Source organism: Doryrhamphus excisus, chromosome 6, assembly GCF_030265055.1.
Source record: "Doryrhamphus excisus isolate RoL2022-K1 chromosome 6, RoL_Dexc_1.0, whole genome shotgun sequence".
NCBI classification, from domain to species: Eukaryota; Metazoa; Chordata; class Actinopteri; order Syngnathiformes; family Syngnathidae; genus Doryrhamphus; species Doryrhamphus excisus.
The window spans coordinates 8,842,790-8,867,563 of record NC_080471.1 but is presented as its reverse complement, the minus strand read 5'-3'; the positions used below and the strand labels follow the sequence as shown (position 1 = coordinate 8,867,563).

The 24,774-nt window shown below is 40.9% G+C and overlaps 1 protein-coding gene across 1 annotated transcript; it reads right to left on the bottom strand.

Annotated features, from left to right (window-relative positions):
* Positions 1 to 2,723: 2,723 nt before the first annotated feature.
* On the bottom strand, positions 2,724 to 23,677 carry ptpn9a (protein tyrosine phosphatase non-receptor type 9a). Its single transcript, XM_058075890.1, has 13 exons — positions 23,235 to 23,677; positions 13,038 to 13,181; positions 11,780 to 11,869; positions 9,336 to 9,460; positions 9,166 to 9,271; positions 8,976 to 9,086; positions 8,585 to 8,901; positions 8,414 to 8,501; positions 7,654 to 7,723; positions 6,143 to 6,221; positions 5,901 to 6,051; positions 5,620 to 5,827; positions 2,724 to 4,804 (listed from the first exon to the last, which is right to left on the bottom strand). Exons 1-13 carry the CDS (start codon positions 23,265 to 23,267, stop codon positions 4,614 to 4,616), a joined length of 1,713 nt encoding a protein of 570 aa, XP_057931873.1. The 5' UTR covers positions 23,268 to 23,677; the 3' UTR covers positions 2,724 to 4,613.
* Between the last annotated feature and the right edge of the window lie 1,097 nt (positions 23,678 to 24,774).

Sequence of the window (24,774 nt, the reverse complement as noted above, 5' to 3'; positions counted from 1 at the left end):
GGAGAAAACCCACGCATGCACGGGAAGAACATGGAGTTTATATATATATATATATATATATATATATATATATATATATATATATATATATATATATATATATATATATATATATATATATATATATATATATATATATATATATATATATATATATATATATATATATACTGTAAATAATCTGCATGAACAACACAACAAATCCCCTAGATATTTAAATAATCCTAGAACTGAAACTATAACTATCACGCTAGTATCGATCTGATACTAATATTACCCTTGGTATCGATACAAGCGACATATGGCTCGATATATCCGTCCATATAAAGTGTCGCCCACGATAGGCGGAGCTGCAAAACGCCAGCCTGGGATTCCTCCGCTTTGCTCCTCACACACACACACACACACACACACACACACACACACACACACACACACACACACACACACACACACACACACACACACACACACACACACACACACACACACACACACACACACACACACACACACACACAACAAAAACGAGGACGCGGCAATGTCCATACTCTCACACACAGATTTGCACAATCGATAGAGCCCAGCAACATTCCCTTGCACACAACGCGTGTTTTTTCGTATATCACGTTTGGCGGAAGAGGACCAAATAAAGGATTTTGCATCGGAATAATGACACACGGCTCGGTCCAGTTGTCCTTTAGAGAACAATGACAAAGTCAAACGACGATTGACGGCCATTCCAAACAACAGCAACCTCGTTTAGGACTAGTCTTTGTTTGCATGGAGTAAATAAAATGTCTCGGCACCACCATAACAACACACACACTTCTCCTCCTCCCCCCTTTTCTCCGTCCTATATCCATTTCCAAACAAGCCGATCAAATGCTGCACACAGCGTGTATGATAATGACAATTTCATAATTATAATAACAATGATCATCATAATAATCCTCATTGCATTGCCCCTTATCTTGTCTACGATGTGCACAAAAGCATTGTCAAATGTATCCGAGCATGCAACCGTCTCAACAATACAACGATCTCAACTAAACGACGTATTTACAATCCGTTTGTCTTGCACTACATACATGTATATATTATTGTTGTTAAAATCGATGACTTTTTTTGTTTACATACCCAGGGAAAGAAAAAGAGACTCTCCAATCTTACTCCGGATTCGTGTTTGGAACAAAATAGTTGGGAGACGCCCCCTCCTTGTGTTGGCATTGGCAGACGTCACAGCCTACGTCACTGAGTTTAAACATCACCCGCTAAAACGTAGTAGTCTCACGCGCACTACAACAGTAACAGTAACACACAGGAAGTGTTTTTTTGGAATATGAAATTAGTTGAAAGGTTGGGTAATGCTGCAAATTTAGGTAAATACAAGGGTGCTAGTATTGTGATATTTAACCTTAAGATAGATTATTGATACGCTCTGGCAAAATATAAACCGTGATATGTATTTATTTGTTTGTTATTGTGAGCAGGGGTGTATTTAGTCAATTTGGGGCCAAACCTAAGTCAAACCTATTGGGGCCCTCCACATCCACAATCCATGGTCAGAGCATGGATATAAAGCAGGGGTCTCAAACACGCGGCCCGCGGGCCAAATATGGCCCGCATGACACCAGTTTGAGGCCCCCGCCTTGATATGAAAGTTTAATGTTAGTGCAGCCCGCGCAAGTTTGATATGGATGCTGTATGGTATCATGTACCCAGAAAAAATGATTACGTTTGATTAATCTTTATGTTAAAGGTTAAATAACTGTTAAGTTATCCTCCCTATCCTTGTGGAAGTGGTACGTTTTTGGCTATTTAAGTTTAAAGGAAATAACTTGAAGGCTACCGTTTAGGTCGCTAGCTCTCTAGTTTGCGAGTTAGCATGTGTCTCAAGACCCTGCAGTTGCGCAATATGTTGTAAATAAAAAGAGTATAAATGTGACTATAGTCGTGTTTTGTCATGTCTACAGGGCTCTAATAATGCTTTGTTCATTTTAATCTGGAAAAAATAATTTGTCTACCCACCAACTATATGTGGTTTCTTAAGTTTTTATTATTTGCTGTTGTATTATTATTATTATTATATTTATTTATTACTGATTGATTGATTTTCTTTATTCTTGATTTGTTTGTTTATTTTTCATCTTATTTTGTGTAGAAAAATAAAAAGTAAGATATTTGACAACAGTGGAATGTTTTATCAGAGCTTTTCTTGTAGAAAATCGGAACAAAAGCAAAGTTTATTCATTTTTCTGTTTTTAATAAATGCGTTTTTTTTTTTTGAAAACCTGATGCGGCCCAGCCTCGCCCAGACCCTAGCTCCAGTGGCCCCCAAGTAAATTGAGTTTGAGACCCCTGATATAAAGCAATAAAACCTTGTTGGGGGTGTTTTTGTGGGCGACATAGATGTGTCCCATTACATGCATTAATGAGCTGTCTCTTTTTATGTATTTTTATATCTTTAGAATGCATAGAAAAGAGTCTTATCATGTCTCATAAGTATTGTGGATGATGGGCAAAAAAAACCAAAACATGGCAGCCAACAGGCGATGCATTTGTATGTTCGTATATATTTAAGCCAGTAACATAATAATAATTAATGCATATTTTTTTTCTCTATTCCACTCAGTAGTTCACAGTTCAACAGATGTATTTATTATCTTTACTAGAACTAATGAGTAATGACACATTGGTACAAAATAACAAACACACAAGTAGACGTTGACAATAGTTTATATTTATTACAGTATAGCTTGGTACAATAAATCTTACAAATAATGCAGTAACAGGTTATAATAAACAGAAATATATATATATATATAAAATTAATGCAGATAACTGTATATCCCGTATGAAAACAGCGGTTGAATAGCATAGAAAAATAAAAAGAGGCCACATTTCGGCAAAGTAAATTCATGGAAGGCTTCACTACAAGTAAATTCAATATGAATTCTGTAGTTAAGGAAAAAAAAAACACACAAAAAACAAGTCTCGACCTGACAACAAGATGGTGAATGACACAGTATACTCTGATATTGTACATACATTTAACTTTATAACAACCACAGTCTGGAACACACACACACACAGAAAATAGATCTCAGACATCATTTGGGACCCTCGACAAAGACGTTAGTAGGGGGTATAGGCACAAGTGTGCATTCTTAAGCCATCTCCTTTTATTAAGTCAGCGTCCACTCTTTTCTATGTACACTTGTATGATGCAGAAACCTACATTAGGAATGATGAACCATGGTCTCATCCCATACAATCACTGTTGTACAAGCATATCTGGGTTATTATTCAAAGTGCCAAGATGTCAAATAGTTACAGTCTACCACAACAATAGAAAAAAATATTGCAAGGATAAGGTTGTCATTTTGTGGGAATGTTGAATTTTTACCCCCGAGAAAGTGGTGGCTGGGGGTGGGTGGGAGAATAGAGATTATATGCAATTAAAGTTGTATAATGACAAAAAACACCATCATTTTAAAATAAATTTTCATGATGAGAAGGTGAACTTAATGAGAAAAAGTTGCAACATTCTGTGTGTGTAAGGAGAAAATATTGCACCACTCATTAGGTCTGAACTGGTGATTTTTCCACAGCTTCAATGGTCTCTGTAGCACAAAAGCCCTCAAAACAAACCTGTGTGTGTTACTGCTATCTGAGCTTGGGACCAACTCTTTCTGGATCAACCTACTAAATCTAATATGAGAGTAAACTGGTCGTCGGCTCGCTTTTTTCCCCAGGCAGGGGTCGAGGCACTCCTGCTGTGTGGTTCGTCACGACCCCAACTTTTGGAAGCGTATATTGTGCGGCGAGCAATCAAGTCATTTCGTACCAGCGACTTGACATCTTAACTTGTGCTAAATACTGACTTGGACCCGACGAGGATAAGAATTGTGCATCTGTTTAAAGGAATATTGTGTACCTTACCCTTTTGACGCTCATTTTAAGTCATTTAAAAGCCTGTGTTTGTCAATATAGTAGATTATATGCGCATGTCATGAAGCAATATTCAAATCCACAAGTTGTCTCTGAACAGGTTTTGTCTGTTTTTAAAAAGAACTGCACATTTGCAATGGAAAAAAAAGTTGGTGTTTTTTCTAAATATTTTTTCTAAATACCCGCGCTCGCATAGACATTAGGCTGAAGGTGTCGTGATATACAATGCATAAAATAAACAATAACAAGCTATTTTTTGATAATTATTTTAAATAGGATTTCTCTGTAAATGTTGTGAACTCCTGTTTCAATTATTGAGCAAAATAAGGAGTTATGCCATAGCAACAGTGCCTCTGCTGGTTGCAGCCAAGTAGTGCACTTTATTTGTTGGCCATTATGCCCATACCTACTAAGGCGTGTTTTTTTGCTGTGAAGTGCGTAAAACTGCCCGCCACCACTACGGCGGCACGTCCTCTCATCCACGTGTTGGGTGTACACGTCAAAACGAGGACGAACGTCAGCCATGTTCGCTGTGTCGTCACACTTGACAGCCCACCAGGAAGTAAAAGCACAGCATTTGTGTTCCAGAGCACACTAATTGGTCACACGAGTATGTCTTGGGGGTGAACAGTAGAATTGGTTCAGGTCAGGATGGGAGCTCACTGATTGGCTGGAAGCAGACCTTGCCTTTGGGCGTGCTCCAAAATGGCATTGTAGCAGAAGTAGTACTGGTCCGGGGTTTGGATGCTGAAGGCCCTCTGTGTTCTCATGCGTCGAACCGTCTGGCAGACATTTAGAGAACCCACGTCTTGGAGCTGGGACAGACTGATGTCCAGCGCACAGAAGGTACCTGGAGATGTTAAAAAAAATAAAAAAAAGACATGTATTCTTACTATACAACTCATGCTAGCTGAAACCAATGTTAGGCTGTGTATGACTTTGTCAATTAAATCTAAATGGTGCAACTCGCTTATATTGCTTTCTACAAAATTTAAGCCATTGCTTGGACATTTACTCACGACTTTCACCTAAAAAAAGAGGCTATAAAGCAGGGGTCTCAAACACGCGGCCCGCGGGCCAAATGTGGCCCGCAGGACACCAGTTTGAGGCCCCCACCTTGATATGAAAGTTTAATGTTAGTGCGGCCCGCGCAAGTTTGATATGGATGCTGTATGGTATCATGTACCCAGAAAAAATTATTACGTTTGATTAATGTTCATGTTAAAGGTTAAATAACTGTTAATAGTTATCCTCCCTATCCGTGTGGAAGTGGTAAGTTTTTGGCTATTTAAGTAGAAAGGAAATAACTTGAAGGCTACCGTTTACGTCGCTAGCTCTCTAGTTTGCGAGTTAGCATGTGTCTCAAGACCCTGCAGTTGCGCAATATGTTGTAAATAAAAAGAGTATAAATGTGACTATAGTCGTGTTTTGTCATGTCTACAGGGCTCTAATAAGGCTTTGTTCATTTTAATCTGAACCTGAAACTTTTTTAAAAACTAAAAAGAGAAAAGAATTCTTCTTATAGCCCCCAATAACACTGAGAGGTTGAATTTTTAAATTTCCAAGTATTTCAGTGAGTGCACTATAAAGGGTTAAGGAGTTTGTCAACATAGACGGGTTGGCGACAAAAGCTGAACCCTAATTCTGTGATTAGAACATCCTCACCTGTTCTACCAATCCCTGCGCTACAGTGGACTACCATGGGGGGTCCCTGCGGGTGGCCTGTCCACTGAGGCCCCAAAGCTTTGATCATCTTCCTCTGCTGTCTCTTCACGGCTGCCAGGAAGTCAATGAGCGTTACCGCTGAGGTCGGGACACCGTAGTCAGGCCAGCTGAGGTACTGGAAGTGACTGACTTGCTTCTGTTCACACGTCTGGCGTGATGATAAGGACATTTTTTTAAGGAGTGACTGGACTGGATACGGTCTTGAGATACCGAGGCCTTACCTCAGTGTTGTGCAGTTCTAGGGTGGTATGGTTGTAGTGGGTGTGATTGTCCACCCTTTGATTCACCACCGCTATGTAGCCGTAGACCTCCTGCCCGCCTTCCTCCAGAGGCCAGTACTGTCCGCACTTCCTCCGACTGCCCTCCTCTGTCCTTCAACACGCAGACATGACGTACTTCATATCAAAAATTACTTGTATGTAACATTGAAAATAATTGTCAATTGTCATTTCAATCGGTTTACCTGGTTGTCATGACGATAACAAGCACATTTTGTTCCCAAACCATTCTCCAGAAGTCACCGTAGGTCTTTTCCAGTGGGCCTAGTATGACAAGTAAATTGAAATTTGCAAGTCAACCCATGTTTCAAATTCTGCACCCTGGTTGCATCTTGTAACCAAATATGAAGAACATCAGGACTGCAGTACCACAGGGTTCGATGCTAGAGCTACATTCATTTTATATGCGTAGCATGTATACACAGGGGATAGTATCACAGAGTCTTAATCCTTGAACCAAAATTTTAATTGTATATATTTAAATTATTCTAGGGTGGCATGGCGGACGAGTGGTTAGCGCGCAGACCTCACAGCTAGGAGACCAGGGTTCAATTCCACCCTCGGCCATCTCTGTGTGGAGTTTGCATGTTCATGCGTGGGTTTTCTCCAGGTACTCCGGTTTCCTCCCACATTCTAAAAACATGCTAATATAGCGACTCCAAATTGTCCATAGGTATGAATGTGAGTGTGAATGGTTGTTTGTCTATATGTGCCCTGTGATTGGCTGGCGACCAGTCCAGGGTGTACCCCGCCTCTTGCCCAAAGACAGCTGGGATAGGCTCCAGCACCCCCGCGACCCTTGTGAGGAAAAAGCGGTAGAAAATGAATGAATGAGTGAATGAATAAATTATTCTATATATTAAAACACAACACTACCTTAGTGATGACAGATGTCGAAACAATAATTGACAGTAAAATGGCCCCTGAGCGACCCTGGCCCTACTTTTGGCTCTGTGAGCAAAGCACAACTCAATCTGGCTTGATGGCTTACAGTCGTGGCGGAGCAATGGAGGTGCACATCTATGTAGTTATATTTGAGTCTTAATTTTGCGGCAGCAAATGCAGATTCTGAGCCATATTATCATGCAATAATTACTGTTGCCCTGCTCTCCCTCACTGATGTGTTAATAAGTTTATTTTTCTAAAATTGTATTTTTTCCTATACAATTTAAATACAAGGATGAAGAGTCTTGAACCAGTCATGATGTGCTTTATATATCACTATATTAACACTTACTATGGTACCCATTATGGCATTGGATGGTCATATCACCTCGTACTTTGGTACGTGATAAAAAAAAACTTAAACTATATTAGAAAAGCAGGAAGTGAACAAATGTAACATTTACTGATTGTAAAAGTACCAGATGGAGGGGTAGGATTTAATAAGCTTTGCTTCTTCCTACTCCTTTTGGACATGTGGAACTGGGAACTGATGATGGGATGCACTCAATTGTAATCTGATGCATGTTCAAATGAAATAAAACCATTACCATTTCACTGTAGCTTGGTTAATATCCAGGATACTTTATGTAAATGGAATATCCTTGCCGCTTTTTTTTTTTTTTTTACTTTTTTCAGAGTGCAAGTAGAATGCACCGAAAACGGAAATACATGTGTTCATGTCTCACATCAGGACTGTGGACGATGGGCAACATTCCAAAAAAAGTGCAGTTTTCCTTTAAGGCCACCATACCTTGAGTACCGATGTATGCATTCTTCTGTTTGTAGCCATCCATGAAGCTTGCATTGATGTAGTCAGACCTCTGTTGGAGATATTTGTCACATTAATTAGACCAAAGAGCACACCATAATCAACAAATCAATAAACTGCACGATAAATAAAAACAAACTTAGTAATTTCACAACTAAACATATAGATACCGCGGCCTGAAACATTGTAAAAATGCTCCGAAAGAGGGAAAAACTCCTCTTATGAAGCATGAATGGAAGCTAGCAGGATTAGCTTAGTTTACCAGAGCATGTTAGTGTGACTGTGTGTGTGCGACACAGGCTGTACGAGTGTGTTTACACCGTGTTCCCTTTTACCATTGTCAGTGTTCCAGAGCATTTTACAATTCCTACAGACGTGCTGATTTTCAGTGAAATAAGACGAGAGGGGCGGCATGGCGGTCTAGTGGTTAGCACGCAGACCTCACAGCTAGGAGACCAGGGTTCAATTCCACCCTCGGCCATCTCTGTGTGGAGTTTGCATGTTCTCCCCGTGCATGCATGGGTTTTCTCTGGGTACTCCGGTTTCCTCCCACATTCCAAAAACATGTTAGGCTAATTGGCGACTCCAAATTGTCCATAGGTATGAATGTGAGTGTGAATGGTTGTTTGTCTATATGTGCCCTGTGATTGGCTGGCGACCAGTCCAGGGTGTACCCCGCCTCTCGCCCAAAGACTGCTATTGTGACTGACCTAATATTATGCATGTTTTGAAAAGCACCAACCTCGTTCCTTCTGGGTTTCAGACGGACCCTTGTTTGATCAAGGCACAGTACATCGCCATAGCGATTCCTCTCCAGATTGTAGACTGCTCTGTAAACACAACTCATTATTAGCGACACGTTCAATTAAAAACATAAATGCACCAAAAATATCTATCAAGATCTATTCCTCACTGTGCGCAGTGGAAGGTTCCAGGCGGCACTTCTTTTCGGAGCTCCTCATACTCCTGATGGATTCCAGAGCGTTGAAGCTTGCCGAGATGTGTCAGCAACTCCTGCGGGCGCATGGATTCTGGTCCCGGGACGTGAATGGAAGCGTCCTCCAGGGGAATCCCCACCAGCTCGTCCACGGGGTCCACGTGGCCGTTCTGGCCTGCCAGCAGCTGCTGGTTCCAGCTGTAGGCGTCCAGGGGAAGCAGGCCACCCAGATGCTGAGGTAGGCAATCTCTGGGGAGGTGCTGGCGCAGCTCGGCCATCTTTACCATCTGGACCTGGAGTAAGGAGAGATGAAAATGTCAAAAGGATCTGCAGGAAGTAGTAAATGAGGCTTTTTCCTGTTGCTTACTCGCTCCCGAAGTTTCTCTTTCAGCAGCAAGCTGAGCAGGTTGTAGGGCACCCGAAACCAAACCGGGGCACCAACAATCAACACCTTCTTCAACCTAGCAGGGAATGCCCCCTAGTGGTGAGAGACAACAAAGGCTGTTTGGTTTTGACACAAAGTTCATTAAATCTACTAGAGTCCCACTGAGTCCAACCTTCAGTAAGTTGAGGATCTTCTTGCTCAGGTCCAGCTCAAAGTTTGTGTAGTTGGATCCCGCCATGTCGTAGATGAACACCAAGCCATTTCTCTGGGTCTCAAAGCTGCAGATGAAATAAATCAGACGAGTCCTGCGTTCCTATTAACAGAATAAATGGGGCTGCTTACCTCTCCACAGCACGATCCAGGAGGTAGAAGAGTGCCTGCAGAACCACATGGTTGCCTGTTTTGTTGGGGTGATGGAGTTTGGCGGTGTACAAGGCAATGGAGGCTCCCGAAGGATCCCGTGCGCTCTTGGAGGGGGGAGAAAAAAAAATCAGTATCAACAGATTGATAAGCCTGATCATTGCAGCGCTTTAAAAATGATTTTTTCATTTATAGCAGGGGTCTCAAACACGCGGCCCGCGGGCCACTAGTTTGAGGCCCCCGCCTTGATATGAAAGTTTAATGTTAGTGCGGCCCGCGCAAGTTTGATATGGATGCTGTATGGTATCATGTACCCAGAAAAAATTATTACGTTTGAGTCATGTTCATGTTAAAGGTTAAATAACTGTTAATAGTTATCCTCCCTATCCGTGTGGAAGTGGTCAGTTTTTGGCTATTTAAGTTGAAAGGAAATAACTTGAAGGCTACCGTTTAGGTCGCTAGCTCTCTAGTTTGCGAGTTAGCATGTGTCTCAAGACCCTGCAGTTGCGCAATATGTTGTAAATAAAAAGAGTATAAATGTGACTATAGTCGTGTTTTGTCATGTCTACAGGGCTCTAATAATGCTTTGTTCATTTTAATCTGAAAAAAAAATTATTTGTCTACCCACCAACTATATGTTGTTTCTTAAGTTTTTATTATTTGCCGTTTTATTATTATTATTATTATTTTATTTATTTATTTATTACTGATTGATTGATTTTCTTTATTCTTGATTTGTTTATTTATTTTTCATCTTATTTTGTGCAGAAAAATAAAAATTAAGATATTTGAGAACAGTGGAATGTTTTATCAGAGCTTTTATTGTAGAAAATCGTAACCAAAGCACTGAAAAAGTTTGTCTATTTTTCTGTTTTTAATAAATGCGTTTTTGGTTTGGTTTTTTTTTGAAAACCTGATGCGGCCCAGTCTTGCCCAGACCCTAGCTTCAGTGGCCCCCAGGTAAATTGAGTTTGAGACCCCTGATTTATAGCATAGTTCACTTCCAAGTATATTGTGCAAGGTTGTAAGGAAGCACAACCACCACAAGGGGGCGCATGAGTTCAAAGCACCAAACGCCATCAGCAGCAGGAGGAGTCAAGACTCTTGGCAGTCAATGACTCCATCTTTTAAAGGGCTCTATGAGCCAGGGAGAGAGAGAGAGACAGCTGAACATCAGCCATGCTACCTCCTTGAAGGGAATCCAGCTAAAAATACACCAGACATTATATGAATAAAGTATGCGCCGTCGGTGGTGCTCGTCAGCAGGGAAGGACGACGGGAAACGGGAAGGGGGGCATCTTTTATAGCAGGGGATTTGGCTAACAAAAGGCTAAATATATTTTTTACATGGGACTGACATGTCCTTCCAAAAATTATTAGCACAGAACGTCAGTTGGCCTCATGGAGGTAGAATTACAAAATGTAATTTTGCACCGAAATCTTGCTCCCTAACTAAAGATGTCAAAATGGCGGCCTAAAACAGGTGAAATTTGGCGTAAAAATGTCGAAACTCCCCTCTTCACAAGCATGGGCATTACAGCCTGTTGGCCATTTTGTAGCAATGTGTGCAGATGTGTGCTGATATAAGGACTTTTGTACTGAATTTATTTGATTTTATTCTCAAACCTCAAAAAGTAGACCGTCTATATCAGGGGTCTCAAACTCAATTTACTTGGGGGCCCTGGAGCTAGGGTCTGGGTGAGACTGGGCCGCATCAGGTCCCCCCCCCCAAAAAAACGAATTTATTAAAAACAGAAAAATATACAAACTTTTTCAGTGCTTTGGTTCCAATTTTCTACAATAAAAGCTCTGATAAAACATTCCACTGTTCTCAAATATCTTAATTTTTATTTTTCTGCACAAAATAAGATGAAAAATCAATAAACAAATCAAGAATAAAGAAAATCAATCAATCAGTAATAAATAAATATAATAATAATAATAAAACAGCAAATAATAAAAACTTAAGAAACCACATATAGTTGGTGGGTAGACAAAATATTTTTTTCAGATTAAAATGAACAAAGCATTATTAGAGCCCTGTAGACATGACAAACCACGACTATAGTCACATTTATACTCTTTTTATTTACAACATATTGCGCAACTGCAGGGTCTTGAGACACATGCTAACTCGCAAACTAGAGAGCTAGCGACCTAAACGGTAGCCTCCAAGTTATTTCCTTTAAACCTAAAAAAGCCAAAAACTTACCACTTCCACACGGATAGGGAGGATAACTATTTACAGTTATTTAACCTTTAACATGTACATTAATCAAACGTAATCATTTTTTCTGGGTACATGATACCATACAGCATCCATCCAGCAGCCACATTTGGCCCGCGGGCCGCGTGTTTGAGACCCGTGGGTCTACATGCTGGTGAAAATGGAATGAAAATTCAAAAAAAATGAAGGTCAACCCTACCAGCACTGTGAACTTTCCACTGAGCAGCTCTGAACGTAGAGGTTCTTCCTGCGGCTGAAGTCTGACTATTCCTTCTTTCAGACGCGTTTCCTGGAGGCATCAACAGGTCATGGTTTCATTTACTTTCAACACGCATAGAAGTTACATTGGAATACATCACATAGAACAATTCACCGTTTGACATGTTCCACAATTTTAAATACATTGGAAAATGATAAGGCAGTATAACAATGTGGTAAAATAGTAGTAGTAGTAGTGATTAGACACAACATTATATGAACACAGTGGTTCAGGACTCTTCATCCTTGTACTTTGTAAATATCAAGCGCTTGTAAGGTTTCCTGAAATGGCTCATTTTAGTGCACCGCTCGACTTCCTGACTGATTCCGCATACAAAAATGCTTAAGGTTTTTAGCGCTGTTCTCACGTATATAAGAGTCAAGTCAGGTTTATTTATATCGCCCTTAATCACAAAAGAGTCTCAAAGCTGACAACAATCGACGACATTCCCTGATCTGAGGTTTAATTTTTCTCTAAGGTCATATCTCTTGGTGAGAGGAATTCTATGATGTTTTTGGGTTGCTTTATGCACAATTTAGCGCATTTTATAGATCAGCAAATATTAACAGTTGTGATATTAGGAATAAAAGATTGGTATGTTCTCTATAAGCGGCTTTATTCATTATTGAGGTGTTTATTGCCACTTTGTTGTATATTGTTAATGTGAGATTTCCTGCTCATATTTTCATCTATTATGACCCCCAGAAATGTATTTTCATTCACCCTTCCAATGTCCGTAGTAGTATTCTTTCTGCTATTACCAAATAGCACTATTATAGTTTTATCAAACTATTTTTTAGTGTAGTCAATTCATCTGTGACCTTTTTGCATTAGCTCTTGTGTACTTTCCCTTGAATAAAATGCAGAAATATCATCAGCAAATAACACTAGCTTTAGCCTGGAGCCTGGTTTCCTCCCAAATTCCAACAACATGCATGTTAGGTTAATTGGGGATTCTAAATTTTGTGAATGATTGTCTGTCTATATGTGCCCTATGATTGGCTGGCGACCAGTCCAGAGTGTACCCAGCCACACTCCCAAAGTCAACTGGGATAGGCTCCAGCTTGTCCCTGTGACCCTAGTGAGGATGAGCGGCATAGAAAATGTATGGATGGACGACAGGCGGTGTCAGTTTTTGACAGAGATGGCTGCAGAATCAAACAAAAAGAGTCAAATATTTTCTATTTAACCTTCCTACCCTGTAGCTGTGGAACAGCTCGATGGCTCGGTGGACGTCAAACTTGCGCGCCATCAAGAATTTGACGGCCAACTCCCTGGACAGCGGCGACACTCCGTGCTGACTGGTCCACTTGTTGATTTCCTCCAGGAACTGTCTGGTGGCCTGGAAGAGACGCGTCACTAATCATGAGCCTCCTTCATGGGCATTTATCCTTTGTCCTTTCACACAGAACCCTTTCATACTTGTTGCTAGGTAGAATTTGTGACACTATACAAAATATATACGCAATCATTTACAAAAATATGCCAGGAAGGTCGAAGACTGTGACTGTTGAAGTAACACGGGTGTGCTGTGCTGCCATACTTCGGGTTTACAATAGATAGAACAGGCATTGTTGCCATTGTCAGTTGACGTATTACTCACGTCGAGGGTCACCAAATGTGGAAATGTGATTGAGGAGGACATAGTAGTGGAGGACAAATGGTATAAAGCATTTACCCCAGCATCTGGATGCATTTTTCAGATGCCGCAAACTCACGCTAGGGTTTCTGCATCCGGAGTGGAGCTGGAGTCTACCGGAGTCAATGTGAGTGGCACTCGACACTCCGGCAATCTGGACTGGATCAGGACCAGAGCTGTACCGTTGTCAGTGGGGGCCTTTACACTGACCAACAAGCCACCACATCATACAGTATCTCTGATGTGGATATCGCACATGACCCGGAAAACATTTGATTTGTCGTTTTTTTGTTTAAATATATATGCTCCACTTTAGGGGCGGCACGGCGGTCTAGTGGTTAGCGCGCAGACCTCACAGCTAGGAGACCAGGGTTCAATTCCACCCTCGGCCATCTCTGTGTGGAGTTTGCATGTTCTCCCCGTGTATGCGTGGGTTTTCTACGGGTACTCCGGTTTCCTCCCACATTCCAAAAACATGCTAGGTTAATTGGCGACTCCAAATTGTCCATAGGTATGAATGTGAGTGTGAATGGTTGTTTGTCTATATGTGCCCTGTGATTGGCTGGCCACCAGTCCAGGGTGCACTCCGCCTCTCGCCCGAAGACAGCTGGGATAGGCTCCAGCACCCCCGCGACCCTCGTGAGGAAAATGCGGTAGAAAATGAATGAATGAATGAATGCTCCACTTTACTGGTGTTATATGTAGGGTTGTCCCATAATATCAGCCACAGAAGATTATCAGCCCGATATCAAAATATATATAAAAGTATATATTCCAAAAGGATGGAAATGGCTATAGTGAATACTATAGAAGTGTACTGACAGACGCCAGTAGTGTGATGGGAAGATGGAAAGAGTATTTTAAAGAGTCAATGAATGAGGAAAACAAGAAAGGTTAAAGAGGAAGTGAGAAGAGCACTGAAAAATATGAAGAGTAGGAAGGCACTTGGTCCTGATGGTATATACCTGTGGAAGTATGGAAGCGTCTAGGAGAGGTAGCAGTAGAGTTCCTGACTGGGTTGTTCAAAAGGATATTAGGTGGTGAGAAGATGCCTCAGGAATGGAGGAGAAGTGTGTGGGTGGCCATTTTTAAGAAGAAGGGTGATGTGTAGAGCTGTGGCAACTACAGAGGTATAAAGCTAATGAGCCATACTATGAAGTTCTGGGAAAGAGTAGTTGAAGCTAGACTAAGGGCAGAAGTCAGCATCTGTTAGCAGCAGTATGGTTTCATGTAAAAAAACAAACAGTACTACAGATGCAGTATTTGCTTTAAGAATGTTAATAGAGAGGTACAGAGAAGGTCAGAGGGAGCTGCATTGTGTCTTTGTAGATCTGGAGAAAGCCTATGACAGGGTGCCTAGAGAGGAACTGTGGTATTGTATGAGGAGGTCTGGAATGACAGAGAAGTATGTTCAAGTGGTGCAGGACATGTATGAGGACTGTAAGACAGTGGTAAGATGTGCTGTAGGTGTGACAGAAGAGTTCAAGATGGAGGTGGGACTTCATCAGGGATCAGCTCTGAGCCCCTTCTTGTTTACTATGGTGATGGACGGGCTGACAGATGAGCTTAGACAAGAATCTCCATGGACTATGATGTTTGCAGATGACATTGTGATTTGTAGTGAGAGTAGGCAACAGGTGGAGGAGATGCTAGAAGAGTGGAGATTTTGCCCTGGAAAGGAGAGGAATGAAGATTAGCCAGCAAGACGGAGTATACATGTGTGAATGAGAGGGACCCATGTGGAAGAGTGAGGTTACGGGGAGAAGAGATACAGAAGGTGGAGAATATTAAGTACTTGGGGTCAACAGTTCAGAACAATGGAGATTGTGAAAAGGAGGTGAAGAAGCAGCGTGTGCAGGCAGGATGGAATGGGTGGAGAAAAGTGTCAGGTGGGATAGAAGAGTTTCAGCTAAAATGAAAGGAAAGGTATACAAAACTGTGGTGAGACCAGCCATGATGTTTGGTCTCGAGACAGGAAGCAGAACTGGAGGTAGCAGAGATGAGGATGCTGAGGTTCTCATTGGGAGTGACCAGGATGGATAGGATCAGGAAGGAGTACATCAGAGGGACATTACGTGTTAGAGGCCTTGGAGATAAAGTCAGTTATCGGCCAGACTGAGATGGTTGGGACATGTCCAGAGGAGAGATAGTGAATATATTGGTAGAAGGATGCTGCCAGGTAGGAGGCCAAAGACCAAAGAGGAGGTTTATGGATGTAGTGAAGGAGGACATGGGGGTACTTGGTGTGAGAGAGACAAAAGACAAGGTTGGATGGAGGAAATTGATTTGCTGTGGCGACCCCTGAACGGAAAAGCCGAAAGAGAAAGAAGAAGAATCAGCATATAAATGTGATATCAACATTGAGACCTTCCCTTTAATAAAAAGGCCATGCAGTGCAAATATTGCAAAGTTGCAATTCTGCTGAAATTGTAGCACAACACAGTAAATACACTGCCTCAAAAGTTCTGTAGGGAAAAGGTAATAAAGCTCATATTGAACTGACCGACTCCATAGAAATTGTGTGCGGGTTAATATTCCACAGACCTTTCTTACTGATGGTGAAGTGCTAAAGCAGACAAGACACTACCAACTAATAATGCAGAATAACCAACAGCAATGTCAGCTCTAAACATGTAACTTAGCAGCCATTTACAACAGCACAGCAAAGCATGCTGGGAAACAGGAAGCGGTGTTGTAAAAAAACATATGGTCCGTGATCGAAACCGCATACTTACTACTACATACTTCCATGCCCATACTATGCACACTCCATACCCAATCCATCAGACAGTATACAAAGCGTTTACACTACAGCGTACTACATGATAACCCACAATGCATTGCGCTCCTACCCGAGCTGAAATCGACAAGCTGAAGCTGATTTCACTTTAGCTCTAAACTCTTTAAATACATTACTTTATTGAGATTTTTTTTAATCAGGTGAGAAAGTGGCCATTTAGATCCCGAGTGTGCCATTAATTTGTCCAAATACCAACTGTTTACAATTTCTTACGGACGAATTCGGCAAAATTTAAGCTAGCCGAAGTGAGCAACGCACTTTCGGTTATTTTCACAAAATAAAACACCCCCTTATTTTCTCATACAAAAAAAAAACATAGTGATACATCAATGCTTTTACTTTGAAAACAAGAAACGAACCAACTCACAATATATCCTGCTCAGTGTTCAGCTAATGTTTTTTGGGGGTTTTTTTTCTCGTGTTGACGTCACATCGCGTTGCATCCTGGGTAATTTGAGTGTGAGTAGTAAGCTGATGATACATACTCAACATTTCTGGTGGATGCAGTATGCACCCGGGAACTTCTCGCATACTCAAAAATCGCATACTGCCAGTGTAGACACACTGCATGCTCAAAGAGTTAGTATGAGTAGTAGGTTAGTATGCGGTTCCAGGAGAGCCCGCCCACATCGAGCGCATGTACGTCAACATCGACGCCATATTGGATGTGGCAAGGCTGCGCTGCAAGTGAATAGAATCATAGGAACTTACTTTCTTTATGTGCCTTTCTACAAAGAAATCAGATCACACACACGTAGAATATCCTTGGGAAACAGCTGGGCACCAATGTATTTTATCTTCTCAGATGGTTAAGATAAGAACTTTATTGATCCCACGCAGTGGTAATTCACATTACATCAGCTATATAGCACAAAGTAGTGGCTTCCATGAAAAATAAATTAAACTTTCAAAAATTAATAAATCAAGGCTAAAGAAACACTCACTCTGATATAAAATATGCAATACATTCATTATCTTCTCAAAAACGGGTGGAGAATCCAACAAAACAACTGTACTCATTTAAGAGTATTGTTACTTTACAACAATTTGACCCGAGAAAAAATACATGTGATGTCACACATATCAGAATCGGAAATAGAGAGTTGGACAATATCGGCGTATCTGTCATCTGCAAAAAAGCCAATATCAGACATCCCTAGTTATACGGTTTAAAGGACCCCCCCCCCTTTGCAATAAATATATTTCATTCATTCATTCATTCATTCATTTCTACCGCTGTTCCTCACGAGGGTCGAGGGCGTTCTGGAGCCTATCCCAGCTGTCTTGGGGCGAGAGGCGGGGTACACCCTGGACTGGTGGCCAGCCAATCACAGGGCACATATAGACAAACAACCATTCACACTCACATTCATACCTATGGACAATTTGGAGTCGCCAATTAACCTAGCATGTTTTTGGAATGTGGGAGGAAACCGGAGTAAAACCCACGCATGCACGGAAAGAACATGCAAACTCCACACAGAGATGGCCGAGGGTGGAATTGAACCCTGGTCTCCTAGCTGTGAGGTCTGTGCGCTAACCACTCAACCGCCATGCAGTCCTGATTCAAATAATAATTAATGCAAAATAACACATATTTGAGCTGCAATTATGATAATGTGAAACTGGGATTGCCCAAGGTTATCATAGCGTATAAGCATCTCATACCGGCCCAAGCCTAATCTACATTAACAAGACCACCATTTTGAAGTGACAACACAAAAAGGTCAGATGGACTTGTAAAGCCTTGCACTTAACAATAAGTCAAGTATTTAGACAGCAGTCTTATGGGACACGTGTGCTGGGGTGGGGGGGAGACAGGAAGCCCACTTCTGGGATTCTCTTTAGGAGCACAAAACGCTCAGTGAGGGGCGGCGGGGCCCAAAGACAGGATGCCACTGTCTCTCTCGCTCTCTCTCTCTCTCTTAAAAGACGACAAGGTCTAAAAGGCTTCCGCTCTCTTAATATGCACGACGTGGGGGATGAGTGCACCTGACACTCGCATCTAACAGATTCTAATACATAGGCTACTTCATGAGGTACTCCTAATGGCATCCAATGCAAGAGCTGCATCAGAAATTCTGCAATCTATTATTGCGGTTGTAGTTTGCTGTGGTGGATATATCTCAATTTATGGGACATTAATAAAAATTTAAAAAAAAACAGATTGTAATTATGGTCCCTCTAGAAATTGAATATGCTCTGCATGTTTCTGTGTGCATTGGCTCTATATGAAATGAAGACTATTAAGCCTCTTTGTGCCAGTCGTGGGGCTACACGGGTGCTAGCAGTTAGCAAGCAGATGTGAATATGAACGTAGGCACAAAGGCAAAGGCAGGTAGTTTGAGGCAAATGCCACGGATCTTCCTCCCGACAGCCATCACTGATTGAGGTTTGATCAAACATTGGTTGATATTAATTAAGAGCACAATTATCAACCAGCAACATTTTTTTTTATTGTGAAAAAAAACAATACACACACACACATACGCACACAGCGGGACATTTTTATATTGGTAGGTGTCTACTTCCTGTTTTTGACCCCATTGCAGGACAATACATGACAGGATTGGCAGTTGGTATTGAGGAGGTTTTTGTGAACAAAAGGACTTTCTTTTGGTTACACTGTTACTATTTCAGGTCCATCTATTTGTTGACAATGTAGATGTCTTCCGCAAGCTAGCTAGCTAGCTAGGTAGCTTCATAGCCGCCACTACTATACTACTACCAGTTAGAAGTCACAGTCGGTATGCAACAGTTTTTGTAAACATTTTGAAGGTTTTGTGAATATTTCAATTCCAGTTTGTTGACATGAAGCAGCACTGAGGTGAGACGCCGAAAGCAGGAAGTTTACAAAGAAATATAAATACATAAAAGTCAAGTTAAACCTAATTGATCTTTGTACCAGAGACAACTTCCTGTCAGGTACACGTCTTTAGTTCCACTCTCCCTTTGACGCCCCCCCCCCCCAAAACAACCACACACACACACACACACACACACACACACACACACTCACTCACTGACCCCGACTTCCTGGAGGCGACACTCTTGTTTGGTTTCTCTGGACGTTGCAAAGGGGGATTGGTGGTGTGATGGTCTTATATTCTCATGAGTGGAATCTGAGAACAACTTTCTTTTTGTTTGGAGGACTCCCTTATTTGTTTCCTTGAGTATGCATAAATATTTCCCTGACTCACTCCGAATTGCAACAGATGTTTCCCGCAAGTTGCCCCCACTATTAAGGACACTTATAGCAGTGCTTTTCAAATAGTGGGGTGGTTGCACGGTCAACGTGTGTGTGACACTTAATACACGTAAAGGGGACCCATTATGCTAATTTTTCAACCCTGTGTACGGAGTTGTGGACTCCTATAGAACAGCTACACACAATAAACCGCACAGAAGATTTTGATCTTCTAGAATCTGCACCTATTCCAGCTGTATTTCCTTTGATTTTGGGTCTGTTTTAATTTATTCCACCCACAGCCCACCTCCGGCATGCCCACTCCGCTGTGATTGGTCACACACCCAAAGTGCTTCCTAACTATGGGCCAAATATGGAAGTCTGACATCACAAAAGGGCAGTTTTTACCACGCCTTCTGAAACAGAGCGTTTTGAGCCATACCAAACTTCTTTCAGGGCTCACTTCCAAATGCGCAAACCTCATTATCTGAAACTTTGGTATCGTTTAACACGAGAATACAACATTCTAACAACATTTATACGTCAAGAAAAGTGGGAAAAAACATAATAGGTCCTTAATCTAAATGAGTGGTGTCAAAACAACTACACACACCAACTCAATAGGTGGATAAACCAGACAAGACACTATCAACATATAATGCAGAATATTAACCAACTACTATGTGTATGTGAGCTCTAACCATGTGCTTTCTACACATCAACAAAAAAATGAAAAAAATACCAAAGCACACTGGGAAACGGAAAGTATGCCCCAGCAACGCTACACTATATAGATCAGGGGTCTCAAACACGCGGCCCCTGCTTGTTTGTGGGGCATGGCTGCAACAGTAACCCGTGTTATTATCCAGATGTTATTATTGTGCCTATTGTGAGAGCATTTAGGCCTGGCATAAAAGCCTGTTGATCAAGTCTGGTGCTTCCGTGGTCGTTGGTGGCTTAGTATATGGGATGTGTATTTTCGTGCATTTTGTCATTTTTATTCTTGAAAATGCTTAATTTGGCCAAAAAAATATATTAAATTTGCTTAAATGTGCATATACTTTGAATCATAATTGGCTGTAGTCAACCACTAGGTGGCAAATATCTATGACTTAGGCTCTGACACCCCCCCAAAATAGAATAGATCACCATTGACAAGCAAATGAGTGTTTTTGTTTGTGAAATCGTATGCCCAAGAGCGGCTTCTGCTAGCTTCCATTTGGAAGTGTTGGTCGATGCCAAAAACAGGAAGTCGATAGAGTCACTCTCGGTCTCTTCCCACTTTCTCCGCTTCCTGGGAGCAAATACAACGCAAGCACACACACGCACAAACACAAGCACATTATTGACACACATGCACTCTGAAACTATCCACCCCCTACCCCCCCCAAGAGTCTTGTGGAAATGCTTTTAACAGCTGCCTGAATGAAGTTCCGTTACACGCATACATCCATATGTGTCTTGCCTAGAGACCTTAGAGGCTGTGGATGTAATAATGGCGCCCACTGCCCCGGCGAGGGCCGGAGTTCATGCAGGAAATGAAGTAGCCAGATAAGGTGCCGTACGAGCCAGATGATGGCGACATTATCTTTAGTTTGGTTCATGTATCCAGGGGTGCGTACTACATAAACAGCGTGACATCTCAGCATGGCGACAAAACGTAAGAACACCAAAGACGAGGAGGGCGAAAAAACCCCCCAGAAAGTACAATGGAAGACATTTTCCACGACAACAAAATCAATTTCTCTCATAGTAAATAATCAATTAGATGTAATCTGTTCCAGGGTCAAACTATGGCCACCTTTATTGTCAGGCAATGTTTTGTTAGTTCGAAACCTGCACACAACCACCAGAAGTAATTCAAATTCCGACAACGTTGACACAGTTCTTCCATAATAGAAATAACTTGGTTTAATTCCTCTTAAGTACTGCATTTCATGGAGCAAAAGTTTTCTTCATTTTATATGAGTGAGTCAGATCAGTGAATGTGTCAGATCCGACCCAATTCATTCATTCTCAGTAGACGATGTCACTGCGAACTACAAGCACAATAATATACTGTTTTTATACACATCAACACTGTCGATCAGAAATGAGAATCATTATCTTTGTAATACTGACTTCCCGTCAAGTAGTCCTTATTTATAAATATAGTTTCCGAATTGCAGCATAGCAAACCTGTTTGTAACCTACTAAATACATTTTTAACATCATTAGACACCTCTACACATGAAATAACACCCCTATAATCACCCTTACACTCATATTACCCAGTATAGTAGAGATAATAACAGAAAATAAGCCACTTCAGACATAAAAAAAGCCCTGTGCGTGTTGCTATAATAATGTTTTGGGGGGAGCCGAGAGAAGGGTGTACAGGAAGTGACATCAAGATTCAGAGTTATATATATATATATATATATATATATATATATATATATATAAAAACAGAAAAAGTAAAAATATAATAAAATATTAATTATGTTAAATATATATATATATATATATATATATATATATATATATATATATATAATAGTCTTCAATGCTTCTGCTATACCCTCCACAAAACATTAAATTATTATAAATCATTATAAATTAATTTGTATTCATTATTAAATTATTAAATAAATGTTTAATGTTAATTTGTATTTTTCGCCACAAAATAAGATGGAAAAATAAATAAGCAAATCAAAAAACAAATAAAACAAGTGAAACAAATTATTTTTTATTTATTATTAAATTATTAAATAAATGTTTAATGTTAATTTTTATTTTTTGACAAAATAAGATGGAAAAATAAATAAGCAAATCAAAAAACAAATTAAACAAATTATTTTTTATTTATTATTAAATAAATGTTTAATGTTCATTTCTATTTTTCCACACAAAATAAGATGGAAAAATAAATAAATAAAAAAACAAATGAAACAAATTAACAAATTCAATTTTCATATCAAGGCGGGGGCCTCAAACTCATGTCCCGCGGGCCGCATTTGGCCTGCGGTCCGTGAGTTTGAGACCCCTGCTTTACATTGTCTTTTACTTAATTTAGATCAATCTCCATGTGTGAAAATGCTTAATTCAGGCAAAAATAAGCAATATTTGCTTAAGTATATAAATGTTTTGACTAATGATAGGCCATATTCAACCATAAAACAGCATGATTTATTAATTTATCCATTTATGAATAACTGAGTGAAGCTTTAAAATTCAGCCTCGTCTCTCACCTAAAGTAGGATGGGATAGGCTCCAGCTCACCTTATTCAGTTTTGTACAAGTGAAGTGTATTTTTTCATGAAAATTCACAATATTTACGATACTTTGTATTAGTCAGTGTTTTTCTCGTTCTTTTTAAAGGGCTGTTTTAGTACAATAATGACAATGAGTGATGCGTCATAAAAATTAGATTATTTGCTTTTTGGAACATGCACATTCTCCACTGATGTCCACCACCCATACCCATACCTACACCCACTGTATGGCTTTCACACGTGGATGTGGATGCTGGGTGGTGGTGGTGGTGGGGGGCTGATCATTATTGCACAACTACACAGGAACTGGCGGTGATGCAACCGGAGCAATAATGCGCCACAAATCAATAACTCGCAGTTCTGCTCGGCTTTCGGCAACAATGAGTCCGCAGTCGAGCACTGCAACACGGTCACATTCCTAGCTGTTAAATCGAGAGGAGTGGGGGGGCCCTCCAACTCCACCGTCAGGCATAACCCAGACCCCCACCAACAGACACACACACACAAAGGCCTACCTGTTCTTCCTCCGCGGATAAAGTAGCTGCCATGGTTCCGATCCAATCACCTTTTCCAACCTCAGACACCGGAAGACCAAGCAGGCTTGTGGGTCCTTCAAGTATTCGGTTCTGTCGTTGTTTTCTTCAAGACTAATTAGCCTGAATGTGGCATCACAAAAACAAACCAAAAACGTCAAGACAAGATGGCTCTAATGTCAGATTTCTTCCAACACACGGAAACATCGAAAAGGGTGGGAAAAATCAGAAAGGTTCGGCTTCGTTCGGTCTGGGTGAGAGCCTCCTTTGGAACTGTCCCCGCCGCCCAGCCCAGCCTCGCCTAGCCTAGCCTAGCCTCGGTTCACTGTTGACTTCTTCTTCCAGCCATGAATTGCAAGTTGGGACGTGAACGTCTCCTTTATGCTGCAACCAGGCCACTTCCTTCGTTATACTCTGACCCCTGGTGGTTCATAACGGCACTGCAACCCGAAGCCCCTACCCGCCGAAAGCACCGATTTCCCATCCGTGTACTGGACTGGTGGCCTGTCAATCACAGCACACCTATATGGGCAATTTAGAGCAGGGGTCTCAAACTCAATTTACCTGGGGGCCACTGGAGCTGGGGTCTGGGCAAGGCTGAGCCGCATCAGGTTTTCCAAAAAAAAACAAAAAACGCATTTATTAAAAACAGAAAAATATACAAACTTTTTCAGTGTTTTGGTTCCGATTTTCTTCAATAAAAGCTCTGATAAAACATTCCACTGTTCTCAAATATCTTAATTTTTTATTTTTCTGCACAAAATAAGATGAAAAATAAATAAATAAATCAAGACTAAAGATAATCAATCAATCAGTAATAAATAAATATAATAATAATAATAAAACGGCAAATAATAAAAACTGAAGAAACCACATATAGTTGGTGGGTAGACAAATTATTTTTTTCAGATTAAAATGAACAAAGCATTATTAGAGCCCTGTAGACATGACAAACCACGACTATAGTCACATTTATACTCTTTTTATTTACAATATTGCGCAACTGCAGGGTCTTGAGACACATGCTAACTCGCAAACTAGAAAGCTAGCGACCTAAACGGTAGCCTTCAAGTTATTTCCTTTAAACTTAAATAGCCAAACACTTACCACTTCCACACGGATAGGGAGGATAACTATTAACAGTTATTTAACCTTGAACATTAATCAAACGTAATAATTTTTTCTGGGTACATGATGCCATACAGCATCCATATCAAACTTGCGCGGGCCGCACTAACATTAAACTTTCATATCAAGGCGGGGGCCTCAAACTAGTGTCCTGCGGGCCACATTTGGCCCGCGGGCTGCGTGTTTGAGACCCCTGATTTAGAGCCTAACATGCGTATTTTGGGGATGTTGGAGGAAGAGTAACCCTGTAAACTCCTCTCAGAGATTCGAACCTGGGCCTAAAAAGTCCAAATATTGCGACGCCTCCGTGAAGTGAAAATGTATGAAATTAACAGAATAGATGGCGTTTTTCGCCTACTTTTTTGTGACTTATGTCAGAGACATAGAACACCTT

Bases quoted from the DNA above. Each gene is read 5' to 3' on its own strand.
- ptpn9a (XM_058075890.1), bottom strand. From the start codon at position 23,267: ATGGCAGCTACTTTATCCGCGGAGGAAGAACAG. The intron at 9,461-11,779 runs GTAGGGTTGACC...CCCCCCTCCAAG, and splicing joins GTGGAAAGTTCACAGTGCTG to AGCGCACGGGATCCTTCGGG. The intron at 8,902-8,975 runs GTAAGCAACAGG...TCCTTACTCCAG, and splicing joins AAGAGAAACTTCGGGAGCGA to GTCCAGATGGTAAAGATGGC.